The following is a 13,309-nucleotide window of genomic DNA, read 5'->3' as shown; positions in this document are numbered from 1 at the left end:
CAACAAAGCATTATCCATGGACTTGTTCATTTGCTTATTGTTGATATACATGTGTTAAGATTAATTAAAACATATACCATATCAACTATACATTTCTTCCGTGTGTGAATGCGTGTAATACATGCATATTGGCTCCCCAGATCTCATACTGCTTTATATGAAAGCAAAATTGTGTGTTTAATTAACCTCTTCTCTCATGGCAGTGACTGATTTCAAACCGCATGTCTTCGTGTTACAGTCAGTGTCCCAACTCTCGTGTATCTACTTTAATGTTTCGCCCTCGCGATCTAGCGTTATAACATTACAGGTCATAGACAGAAGATGCGTTCTGGACATATTATCCTTCGGCTCCATAGTGTGTACTATCTTAAAATTGACTTGATTAGTCTTCGGATGTAACGCCTAATACACACAAACAGGACCGTTCCGACAATACAAGGAATGTAGCAGGCAGTGGATATGCCAGTTGGCTGACTTACTGTTTGTAATATCTGTTTTCTTTTTCTTTTATTCGATATACAACGAATATTTGCACAACTATCACAAAACCATTAGACGCTGACACCGCATCAAACCCCGCGGTGGACTGGACTCAGTTATGTGCGCATCGATTACATAACCCCTACCGACACGGTGGGGATGGTAGTTCAAAGCGAAACGGACAACCCTGTTTGTTGTCTAATAAATGCTTAGCGGCACCGTTGATCTTGCCTCTAACCATGCATGTAGTAGGAGTAAACGATGATCAGGATGGCCTGGAAATATACAATGTTCTTTCTTGTTGAAGATCAAGGCACCAATACATCGGTCACGGGGTTTCGTTATGTATCTCATTCACTTTTATTCAGATGTATTGTAGGCCATAGGCCCATGATACAATGGTTACAGTGTGGTAATGGGAGTTGGAGATCCCAACAGACTTTGCCTTAGATTCATAGCTTTCAGAATATACATGGCTAGTTTCTTAACAGTAAATGGGTTGGTAGATGACATTAAAATATTGCACTTATGTCTTGTCGGGAACTCATAATAATGCAAGGATATATATTCTGACCTCAAAGCTTGATAACAATCACAAATTAAAATAAAGTGATACTCATCTTCGATATAACCATGTTTACAGACAGTACAAACTCTTTCTTCTCTAGGTTCCTTGTTATGTCTACCTGATTCTATTCTTAGATGATGAGAACTACATCTGAAACGTGCCATAATACTTCTAAATTTATCACATGATAGCCTTGTAATATACATTTCAACACCAAATGTTTGCTTATACAAAGAATAATAATATGATTTCGAACTTTCATGTATAGCTGAATGCCAGTCTTGTTGGTACGATAATTTTAGCCTCACAAAAAAATCCTTTATGAACAAAGGTATATATGCAACACACTGTTGATCCCATATAAAACCAAATCCTGCAGACACAATTATGTGTCTAATTTTGGAAACCCAGTTTACTTTACCATTACTTACAGCTTGCAGTTGCATATTATAGCATTTCTTTACATATCTAGATTCTGGCATTTTCAAAATTTTGCACCAATATTTAACAACTCTTTTATAAGCATAAATGTATAGAGGATATCGGCCACATTCACCTCTTATAACGTGATTTGAGGTGGAGACCTTAACACCTAAAAAGCGCTTACAAGCCATCATGTGGATACTTTCAATATCATTACAAATTTCAGGACTCAGACCCCATATTTCTGCCCCATATAGCAAAATTGGGCTAATTTTGGTATCAAATATTTTAAAATATAAATCAAAGGGTATGGGCTTAAAGTTGGACAGAGATTTCAGTATGCCACATAGTACTTTCTTAGCTTGTAGTGCTGCAACCTTAACATGTTTACCCCATGATAAAGTTCTTGTAAAAGATAAACCCAAATATTTGTACGAGGTTACACACTCAAGACTGGGACCATCAAAGTTCCATTTCTCATACTTTGATAAAACACCACCTTTTTTAAAAACAATGACTTTAGTTTTTTCCAGATTAACACACAAATGGTAGGTATCACAAAAATATTTTAACGTATCAATACGTTTCTGGAGACCATAAACAGTGTCAGAAAGCAAAACAACATCATCTGCAAATAATAACAAAAATAGTTGAATAAGTTCAGGATGAAGCTGTATGCCTGTTGAACAAGATAATTCTATATCCATTGCCAACTCATTTATAAGCATAGAAAATAATAATGGACTTAAGACGCATCCCTGCCTTAAGCCAAGAGGACAATGAAATTCTTCAGAGAAAATATTATTTGACCTTACACTAGCCTTAACACACTTATATATAGACTTTAGAGAAAGTAAAAACTTGGTGGATACACCCTGCTGCATTAATGTAGACCACAATTTAGACCGATAAACAAGGTCAAAAGCCTTTTTAAAATCTACAAATAATGCATAAATTTTGCCATGCTTTTTTGCTAAATAACGCTGAATGACTGCTTGTAAAATATAAATGTTGTCTATTGTACTATATTCTTTCCGAAAACCAGCTTGGGATTCCACAATTTTATCATATGCACTGGACCAAAAGGATAGCCTGTTATTTAAAATTGAAGTATAAAGTTTACTAAATACACTCAATAAAGTTATTCCTCTATAATTATTGGGTAAGGAGGTATCACCTTTCTTATGTATTGGAATTATTATGCCAGTACACCAAGAATGTGGAAAGCTACCTGTGTCAAAAAAAATATTAAAGACAAGTTCAATATATGGGACTAAAATATCCTGAGCAGCCACAAAGAACTCTGGTATTATATGATCCAGCCCTGCAGACTTTGAACATTTAAGCTGTGAAATTGCTTTTAATATTTCCTCTCGGGAGAAAGGTGAATCTAAAATATTCTTAGAGACATCATCAGTTAAGGTATTTCCACATAGTTTAACAACGTCATCAAAACACTCATTGTCAACTTCACCAGCATCTTCATGTGGGTCTGTCGAATAAACAGAACTATTAAACAAATCATTAAAATGTTCATACCACATGACTGTAGATATAGGTGATATATTATTACTAGATGATAAACAATCTCTCAATATTCTCCAAAAATCTTTAGCATTATTAATGTGTGACAATAATTTAACTCTAATCTTCTCAGCATACAGTCTCTTTTTGTTCCTAAGAACAGTTGTGTACAGATTACGGGCTGTAATAAAGTTCTGAAGAGATATATTGTCCCTGAGTTGTCTGAATACTTTCAAAAGTCTATCTCTTTCCATCCTGGAGTAAACACATTCCTTATCATACCAAGGTTGTGACTTCGGTTTTATGGACAGATCCCTTTTCATACAGTCAGCTGCGGAGCATATAGCTGTGGTAAGTTTGTCTATAGCTGCGTCATGTCAGTCATAGCTACATCAGAGCATGATATTAACATATTTAAAATACCTGGTGACATAAGGTTGTCCCTAAAATCAGACAGCTTGTCAGTGTCCCACATATATTTATAACTGGCGCTTTCACCAGCACGTGCTTCTTGCCTCTCTGCATGTGCTGACGACTGAACACGTGATTGAAATGAACATGAGACCGGTAAGTGGGGGGATTCCCCTCTCGAAACAATATTAAAGCTATCACACAAAGAAAACAGGTTGCTGGAAGCAATAATATAGTCAATCACACTTGTTCCTGTGGAACTGATATAGGTAAAATCACCTGTACCTGCATCACGACCCACTCTTCCATTTAATATATTCAGATTCAAAGTTGCACAGAGATCCAACAATTTTCGGCCATACTTGTTGATTTTTTTGTCACATGAATGCCTAGTAATATTGAGACTATCACAAATAAAATCAAAGAAATTTATATTTAAGTGTTCGGCTATATCATCATTTACAAAATCCACATCTGTGCCTGTCCGAGCGTTAAAATCGCCACCAAGAATTATATCAACATCGCCCACTTTCTGCAAGACATCAAATAAATCTTCTTGAAATAAAGTGATACCACATCTACAATTCTTACTGTCATACCATGACGACCCATCTGGGTTAATATAAACTGAACACAACAAGATATCTTTTTCATGGACAAATAAGGACTTATTAAATGCAATGATGTACTAGGAACTAGAAAGGTTCATATCTACGAAAATGTATATGCGTCAGTTTGGTTTATCAACACACAACGCTTATTCACGCTTGGTGTGTCAGACTGAAATAGAACATTATGATAGCGTCAGCACGGATAATAGAGCTCATAAGACACAACTTTATTTGCTTTTCTGGCCATAGACCGTGGCATATGAAGATCATAAATACATGTTTAAGTTACATAGGCAGCAGGTTAGATTGTTTACGGCAATACAGATCAAATATTGTGTTCAATGAAAGAAAACGTTGATACATTTTTAACACCCTTATCTTTGTACTATTAAACAAACGGTGGGCTTAAAAGGCAGTATCGCTCATTGTCATAACATCAAGGTAAAACATCATATCTATCTCTGACATCCACGAGCATAGTTGCTGTCAAACATAAAAACATAATAAGGGCGGCCAGTTTTGACTTGTCGTGTGCCTTAAAGTGAGTTTAAACATGTCAAAAGCGATTGACCGTACAATTTTGGGTCATTTACTCGAATAACTGTCAATGGTCTTAAAAGGACCATAACTTTGGTTACATATCGACTCCCTGTCTCTGTGTCTTAAGTTGTCAATTGGTAAGTGCGGTCCAAATTTATCAACTTATTCATCTATTGTTGCGCTGTACACCCGTTGCACACGCGTGTTCAACGGGTGCTCAACCCGTGTGCAACCCGTTGAGCACCCGTGTCACATGCGTGTTACGCGCGTTCTCAACGCGTGTTAGGGGATAGAACTTTTAGGCGTAGTATTCATCACCTTGTGTGAGATACAAGTGTTTGGACAGAACGTAGGTGAGGCATTTATTCACAAGTAGATGTTCCAACTTCTCTCCAGTCATGAAGACCAAACCAAAGGACTTTTTTCTAACTGTGAACACATATCTTTTGATGTGGATAATTTGATCATGATGGCAAGACATGTACCCAAAACATTAAGTGCTTACATTGCAAAGGCGACCACATGGCATCTTCAACTGACTGTTCTGTGTGAAAATATGAGCCCACTGTGCAAAAGATTAAATGTGAGAAAAGATTCAGTTACTCTGATGCTAGAAAAGAAGCTTGGTTACTTCAACTTGTGAACGCCACACGCCCATCCTATTCTTCTGGCGTTGAGAAGGTGACTGCATCAATTCTTTGTCAAACATAACTAACTTGGATAACAACAGAACACCCAAAGCCACTTTCTGAAGTAGAACCTACTGCAAACGCAATTCCAGATTTACCTCAGACGTCACTGAAGCAAGGAGAAACAGCTTCAGCACAAACAGAGCCATATATCGATCAAACATAATTATATGATAATGATACATTAAGATCTAAAAAGGAAATTGCTAATTAGCTGGCGGAAACGATTAGCACCAATTCATCATCTGCCAACTATGATCCCAAATTCCAAAAGTTTAAAAATTTGTAGTGAAAGAAAACTCTGAATTTTCACTCTGATAATGAACCATTTTCCAAGTGAGGCTTTGATCAAGGCTCATGATACAACATCAGGGCCAGATGATATTCATTTGCAGCTATTGGAGCATCTTCTGGAATCTTCTCTTTTAGCCCTGTAATATATATTTAACAATATTTGGGAACCGGGTAATTTTACTCCGTCCTAACACGAATCTACTATCATTCCTAGCCTTAAACCAGGTAAGGATCAAACACATCCTTCTAATTATCGTCCAATAGCATTAACTAAAGGTGTCTGCAAAACTATGGAACGAATGATCAATTGGCACCTTGTATGGTATCTAGAATCAAATAATCTGATAACGGATATTCAATCTGGTTTTAGACATCAAAGGAGCACTATTTATCATCTTGTGAGATTGGAATCATTTGTCCTCAATGGTTATATTTATATGTTGTATCAATCTTTCTTTACTTGGAGAAAGCCTATGGTATACGTACGACATGGAAGTATGGTATTATGAAAGATCTGCACAACATGGGTCTTCGTGGCCTCATGCCTGACTTCACTGCACGATTTTCAAAAGACAGGAAGTTTAAAGTCAGAGTGGGATCCACATTGTCCGATGTATATGATCAGGAAATGGGAGTCCTTCAATGTAGCATTTTATCAGTTACTCTTTTTAGTGTTAAAATAAATAGCCTTGCAAAGGTTTTGACTGAAAATATTGATGGGTCATTGTTTGTAGATGATTTTAATATAGTCTTCAAAAAAAGAAAAGCAAAGCCAGATTTAAATTTGTGTGAAAAATACATTTATACGAGAACCCATAAAAGGTTTTGAGCCAAATTGTTGTGGAGAGAACACTTGGTGATTGTAGTCATCTCAGTTATCGGTACATAGGAAAAGTCCAAGGTGAAGGTCAGGTACCATCAATAATGCGTATGTCCCCCATTTGATAGCAGCCTGACATCTCCTGCCCATGGAAGAGACGAGTATGCGAATCACATCCTGGGGAATGGTAGCCAACTCAGCCTGCAACACAAAAGCCAACTGCTGCAACGTCTGGGGTTGTGGTTGACGTCGGCGTAGCTGTCTATCCAATTCATCCCACAGGTGCTCTGTTGGGTTCAAAACCGGGGATCTGGAGGGCCAGGGGAGAACATCAACAGGCTCTTGTGATCCGTGCTTTTTGCGGTCGAGCTTTGTCCTGCTTGAATACACCCAGAAGTCTTGCTCGTAGACCTGCTGCTCTTAAACGATTTCGTAGGTCTGGTCGGAGATTCTGCGCAGTCCAGGTATTTGGGATGCGGTTGGGGTGGCTATGGTCGTCCTTTCACGAAGGTGGTGCACTCGGATGTAGCAATCCTGGGCGGGTGTGTTCCTCTCGGTCGTCCCGACCTTGGCCGATCACGAGTTGACCCATGTTGTTGAAACCGACCCCATAGCCTTGTGATGGTGCTGGGCACAACATTGAAAACACTGGCTACAGATGATCGGGATTCCCCTGCCTGCAAGCGGCCTATGACGGATTTCTTTGCACTTCTGTGAATTTTGGCTTGTTGCTGAACTGTCACTGTTTGATTGACGCAGATGCCAGGCAATCAAAAACCTTGCACATTAATATCGTTCATAGTGCTGTTGCACGTTTAGTACGTGCAGCTCCATGGGCCTTTAGTTAATACACTGGGTGCGTTTTTCCGAATTGTACATGTTTCCCGACAAATGGTTTGCGAATCCTTTTTGTGATCATTTTGATCCGGGAAATTTGTCACTGACACTATCACACATTAAATCCCTTCATGTCCGCTTATTTTGCTTTTATGGCAAAAAATATCCGTTTTGCATTGTTGAAAGACAGTTACAACTTTGCCTGAACAAAATTTACAAGTGGCCATTGGAAAATGGTTTTTAATTTTTCCAAAGCCAAACATTGTTGTGTTCATTTTTGCAATAAACGCAAAATACATCATGACCGAGTGTTATTCTTATACTAACTCCAATCCGAGTGGACAAAATTTTAAGGAATAACCTATGACAATAACTTATCTTTTATTCATCATATTAAAAATCTCAAAGTTAAATGCTTAAAAGCTCTTGATATACTTACCAATTACTAAATGGGGTGGACACCAACAAATTCTGTTGCATCTCTATAGGACATTGATTCCATCTAAACTTCATTATGGCTGTTTTATTTATGGTTCAGCCATCGTACATTGTGCAATCAAGCAGTTAACACCATTTACCATTAAGGTCTTAGATTGTGTCTGGGTGCATTTCGAACTTCCCCTTTTAAAAGTTTATATGTTGAGACTGATGAGCCTTGTCTTGATTTCAAAGGATAAAACTGGTACTGCATACGTTACAAAAGTCCATTCCAATCCATCCAATCCAGCATCTAAATTCATTTCAGACTTTGTATGCTAAGAAACCTAGCTCAATTCCTACACTTGGTATCCGTATTCAACAACATATAACAGACGCAAATCTAACTATTTCTTCAATTGCAACTTATAAACTACCCGAAGTGCTACTGTGGCAGTCAATACAGCCTGACGTCAATTTGGAAGTAACGAAGTTGAAAAAGGCAGATACTAACTCATATACTTATCATATCATTAAGCCTTCCTGGTAATGGTAACAACAATACACAGGGCATACAAGCATATACACTATTTACCATTAGCCATGCATCTTATTTAACGTTCAAAGGAGAGCAGTTTTATTATTTTTTTCTGATAGTTTACCCTGCTTACAATCAACAACCGCAAAACTGACCATGCCTTTTAAAAGTTGAAATTTTGAAATAACATTTGAATTTCTCTGTGGCTAACAATGACATCATCTTTTGCTAGCTTCCCGGTCATGATGGCATCAAAGGAAATTCTAAAGCAGATTCTGCAGCTAAAGCTGATCTTGGGAAATATGTATTGGTGCTTTTCCATACACTGACCTAAAAAGAAATTAAACTGTATGAAATTATATAGATTTTAAATTTCGAATGTCAGTTTTTAAAAATTACTATGATAATGGACTTGTTATCATTTTTATACAATGCTCATGTCTAAAGGAAACTGATTTTGTTTTTCTAGCCATGAATAGCTGGAATATTGCAGATGCAGCTATAAGCTACATGTACTCACTCATTAACTTAGTGATAGAGATCTTGAAATGGCGTCATTTCCGAAAAGACGCTATGATTGCAAACAGGTCGATAATGGAGATTTGATACAATGTAGACTTTAGGATGTAGTTATAGTAATGACAACTGATTATGGAGAACGTCATCAAGGAGTACTTCGGTGCTTACTTGCAACATTTGAACATATTCCCAATATCAATTATTATCAGAGTTTTGAAACTGTATCGATGTCCACCATTGATCCAGTGTTTACCGCTTAAAAGTCAACTGCTGGGATATAGCTGGAATATTGATGACAGCAGGGCAAGATGAAGCGGAACAAATAAGGCAATATCTGGCAACTATATATTGACGAGCAGTAAATATTCAAGTCTGGATCAGGTAAATCTGACCAAAGGGGTCAAAGACACATGCTCTCACAACATGACCTTTACAATACTGATATATCACCTTAGCTGACGTAACTTGTTCTCAATGAAGACCATCGCAGCGGCAGTGATCAGTAAGTAAATACATGATACTCGACAGGTAAAAAATCAGAGATAACAAATACACAATAAAACAAAAACTCCATCGAAACAGATTCAATTGGGCGTAAAAGTGAAATACAATGTATGTATAAAATGACATGAATAGATCACTAAAAATCAGAAAGGACACCAGGTTTTTGCGAAGTGGGTATGCATGTCCGATATATCCTGCCCTACCGGTAGCACCCGCCACTCACTCACACAATTTGCACAAAAATTATGTGTTTTTGTGTTGCCTGATGCCGCACAGCAGCATTCCTTAATGCGACGGGGGCCTGTAAAACAGACCAGACAATCGAGTGATTTTTGCATCTCTGTATGTTTCTCTTTTGGTTATTGATTATCAGCTCTGGACCCGTGATGATCCGTGGAAGAATAAGTCTTCAGCAATCAATGCTTGGCATTAAAAGCGACTATGCTTGTCTTAAGAGGCGACTAACGGGATCGGGTGGTCAGGCTCGCTGACTTGGATTGTCACTGGATTGTCTGGTGCAGACTCGATTATTTACAGACCGCTGTCATACAGCTGGAATATTGTTGAGTGCGGCGTTAAACAACAAATAAACAAACAAAAAACAAAGATAGCTCTGATTTTTGTGTTTGGGATTTCACATTCAGACGTGTGATGTCGAGTTAGAGATGTTCCAAATCTTAGAAAGTTCCGTTGTCACAGGCCTATCCGGCCAAGAACATACATATTATATATAGACACAGTTGATATTTATGAAACGTATCCACCAGAGACAGGACAAACAACCCTTTAACAAATTGTGCAGAAGTCCCAGTCAGTGGCCGAGGAAGAATCGGAAGTTTCTTGGCCACTTCCTGTCTGACATTCTCCAGTCACTCTGTTGTAGTTGAAGAACAGACAGGTGTTCAGTCTGTAACAGTTGATGCTGCACTCCACACGACTTGAAGCATCACTACGTTGCATGGGGATAGAGGAGTCATCCAGTTTGTGGCCTTCTTTCACTTGTACCTTATTCCTCAAGCATCCACCTGTAATTATCAATTCGTATACAAACATGTATGTCTAATGACCCAGGGGCGGTCGGGTAGCCTAGTGGTTAAAGCGTTCGCTCGTCACGCTGAAGACCCGGGTTCGATTCCTGACATGGGTACAATGTGTGAAGCCCATTTCTGGTGGCCCCCGCCGTGATATTGCTGGAATATTGCTAAAAGCGGCTTAAAATCATACTCACTCACTCTAATGACCCAGCTGGTGATAAAGTGTTATTAAACGTCAGTCACCAACATTTCAGCTCAGTTTTAAGCATAAGTAAACCAGGTCCTTGCACATCCGTCACAAGTATACTGATCGGGAACGATGACATCGTTCCATCCGTTCCATATCTTAGCATGAGGTATTCTGGACTTCCGCTCCTTTTCTGTTCTAACGATACATGTAGAGTTAACAGACATCCACAGTTAAAAGCTAGCGAAATGCTATAGTGGTCGAATCCCATACTACCATTCAATCTGATGATGACGTTTTTCATTGTCTCGATCAGGGATCATTGTAAGAACATTCTAAACTGCAACTTTCTAATAGAAACAAAACATTGGGTTCGGTCTACAGAACTGTTAGGAAAGTTGAAACATCAGAGAGCCCCATCCATAAATATATGCCTCACCTACGCCCTGTCCAAACACTTGTATCTCACACATGGCCGTGTAGGTAGTGGATGAAACTCTCACATATCTGGCCATGACCTCTTGTTCGCACGCCACAGTCTTGGATGGACCTGTGAAACTGCCGAGCTGGTTGAAGCAAACTTTCGGGGAGGATGCAGGACAAAGTGTAGGATGTTGAACAAAGCCCTCGATCTTAACTTGCTCTGCACGACCTGGAACATAATATAATCACTCTCTCACATCTAAGATCAATGTTCACAATATGTCATTTGCTGATATTGTCAAGGTCACTCTAATTTAAGTGAGCGAACGTTTGTTGTGTTTATGCCGCATTCGTCGATATTCCTGCTACATGACGGTCTAGACCAGACAAACATTTGGTTAATATTATGGGCAACATCCAATACTGCCGGGGCCTAGCAATTGTGTTGCTTACTTAATTACGATTAGCATGGGTTACAGGAGCATCAGTTAGTGCCCGATGTAGTTCTTGTTTTCTACCCGTGAAGATTCGGGTTAGAATAGGTCTTCAGCAACCCATGCTTGCTGTAAAAGCAAGATGCAACTAACGAGATTGGGTGGTCAGTCTCCCTGCCTTGGTTGATGCATGTCATCGTATCCAAATTGCGTAGATCAATGGCCATGACATCCATCGCTGGAATGTCTGTCCAGATTCGATTATTTACAGACCGCCATCATATGGTTGGAGAATTGCTGAATGCCGCGTTGAACAACAAACTTTCTTCTCATTTCAAAAAGAAAGTGACTTTGTTTTTGCGCAGCGTTTTGCACCATTCCAACCTGTATACCCTTTCATGGAAACTAACCTAGTTCTTCTAGATGAGAAGACAGGGCTTTGAATGGTTGTATCGCCGAGCCTACAGTCCTGTTAAATGTAGGTACCAAATGAAGTCTCACCCGGAAGGTCTGTTCTCCTGAATACAATGACTGTTGAAATATTGTAGACATGAAGCAGATCCACCAACCACCAAGTGTTGCTATCACGTGTATGCATACAGCGGTCAGTATAGAAGTTCCCCCCTGTTCTTCCGTCCACAGCATAGGATGAGTTGCCGCCTGGGTACGTGCTAGACTGAATAGTAGGTTTACCCAAAGCTACATTTGTCTCAATACGTGCTGAAATAAAGGAGAAAGTTCGACCAATCCTTATATCATTATAGCAAAACTGTTTTAGAGAAAGATTAAGTCGAAGTACATTCTAAGCTGAGTATTTATTTCTATTTCACATGTTTATCATTGTGAAAAAGAGGTCATCGTAGAGGTCATCGTAGTCGTCATAGTAGTAGTTGGTAACTAAACTGTCACTTTGTGCCCTCGTTGTCATCGTGTACTTGTCACAGCGTTACGTCCGTTCGTTAACCCGTGTGTATCACCTTTGTAAAACTGTGATCTATCATGCTCTCTTCAGCCGACACACCATGGGTGGAACGGATTGTTATGAAATGCGGTGTAAAACTTCAAGTCACTTTTCTGTTTCGAACTGACAAAGCCACTAAAGTAACAAAAGACATATTTCATGTTGTATATAAACATGCAATGTTTTTAGGAACATCAAACATGAACCAAAGATGCTAAAGATTATAACAATAGTTTTAAACTAATAATATACTCCAAATACATCTCCAGTATTTGTTTCAAAAATTCATTTCAGGTGTAGTTTTGGAGTTTATATCACAATATGTCAACTTCATGTTAGAGAAACCCTAACTTTTTGCAGATCCCGGTCATCTCATATGTTTTGTGAAATAACCAATTAATGCTGATTTGACCATGAAAAAGAGCCGGGGGAATCTGGGATATGGAAACATGAAACATGACTTAACTTACCTGTTGGATATGCTCCAGGAAGGAAACATACGATGCTATACAGCATACATGTCAGCGACGCCATACCACAGCCACGCTGTTATAATTACTGATCTAGCATCTGAGTGAACATGATTTGATTGACAATGAAGACCAAGACAGAAATAACTAATGATGCAATATGGCTATCAACGCACAACCGAGTAACTGGATGAGTGATCACGATGTTATTTACCATCTTAATTGCGGTAGTGACTTAATCAACGATGAAATGCCAGAACGTATTGGATGATAATCAATAAACTATACATTGTACATTCATTAAAATCTGGATAATGTGATAGTGAAACTAATCCATGAAACCGATGCGAAAAAAAAGATATATTATGAGACTGGGAACAGTGTTCGTGGATTTTAGATGCCATTTCTCGACTCACTAAGATCACCCTGGTCACATAACAGCAAGTTACAATGACATAATACTTTGTATGTTCACGCCAATACTGTGTGTAGATGTTTGTTTGTTTGATTGCGTGCGTGCTTGCGTGCGTCTGTGATCGTGTTTGTCTATGTGTGTCTTGGGGGTCGGGAATGTTGGATCGAATTGCGGAATAGAATTTTCTTCTCATCGAACATTCAATCAGAT

At 38.7% G+C, this 13,309-nt stretch overlaps 1 protein-coding gene across 2 annotated transcripts in view; it reads right to left on the bottom strand.

Annotated features, from left to right (window-relative positions):
- Positions 1 to 12,771, bottom strand: part of LOC124114483 (fucolectin-like) — a 34,578-nt gene extending 21,807 nt beyond the window's left edge. Inside the window, exons 1-4 of one of the 2 annotated variants that reach the window (XM_046475064.2) lie at positions 12,685 to 12,771; positions 11,755 to 11,973; positions 10,836 to 11,048; positions 9,704 to 10,200 (exon numbers count right to left, since the gene is read on the bottom strand). In XM_046475064.2, the coding sequence (XP_046331020.2) occupies positions 9,962 to 10,200; positions 10,836 to 11,048; positions 11,755 to 11,973; positions 12,685 to 12,748 (735 nt within the window). In that variant the 5' untranslated portion in view covers positions 12,749 to 12,771 and the 3' untranslated portion in view covers positions 9,704 to 9,961. Of the gene's footprint in view, positions 1 to 9,703; positions 10,201 to 10,835; positions 11,049 to 11,754; positions 11,974 to 12,684 lie in introns of those variants that run through there. The other variant, XM_046475062.2, reaches the window with a different exon arrangement.
- Positions 12,772 to 13,309: the final 538 nt, after the last annotated feature.

Source organism: Haliotis rufescens, unplaced genomic scaffold (assembly GCF_023055435.1).
Source record: "Haliotis rufescens isolate VD_foot unplaced genomic scaffold, xgHalRufe1.0.p SCAF_2, whole genome shotgun sequence".
NCBI lineage: Eukaryota > Metazoa > Mollusca > Gastropoda > Lepetellida > Haliotidae > Haliotis > Haliotis rufescens.
Note: the sequence above shows the minus strand (reverse complement) of the source record. Positions and strands in the feature narration are given on the sequence as shown.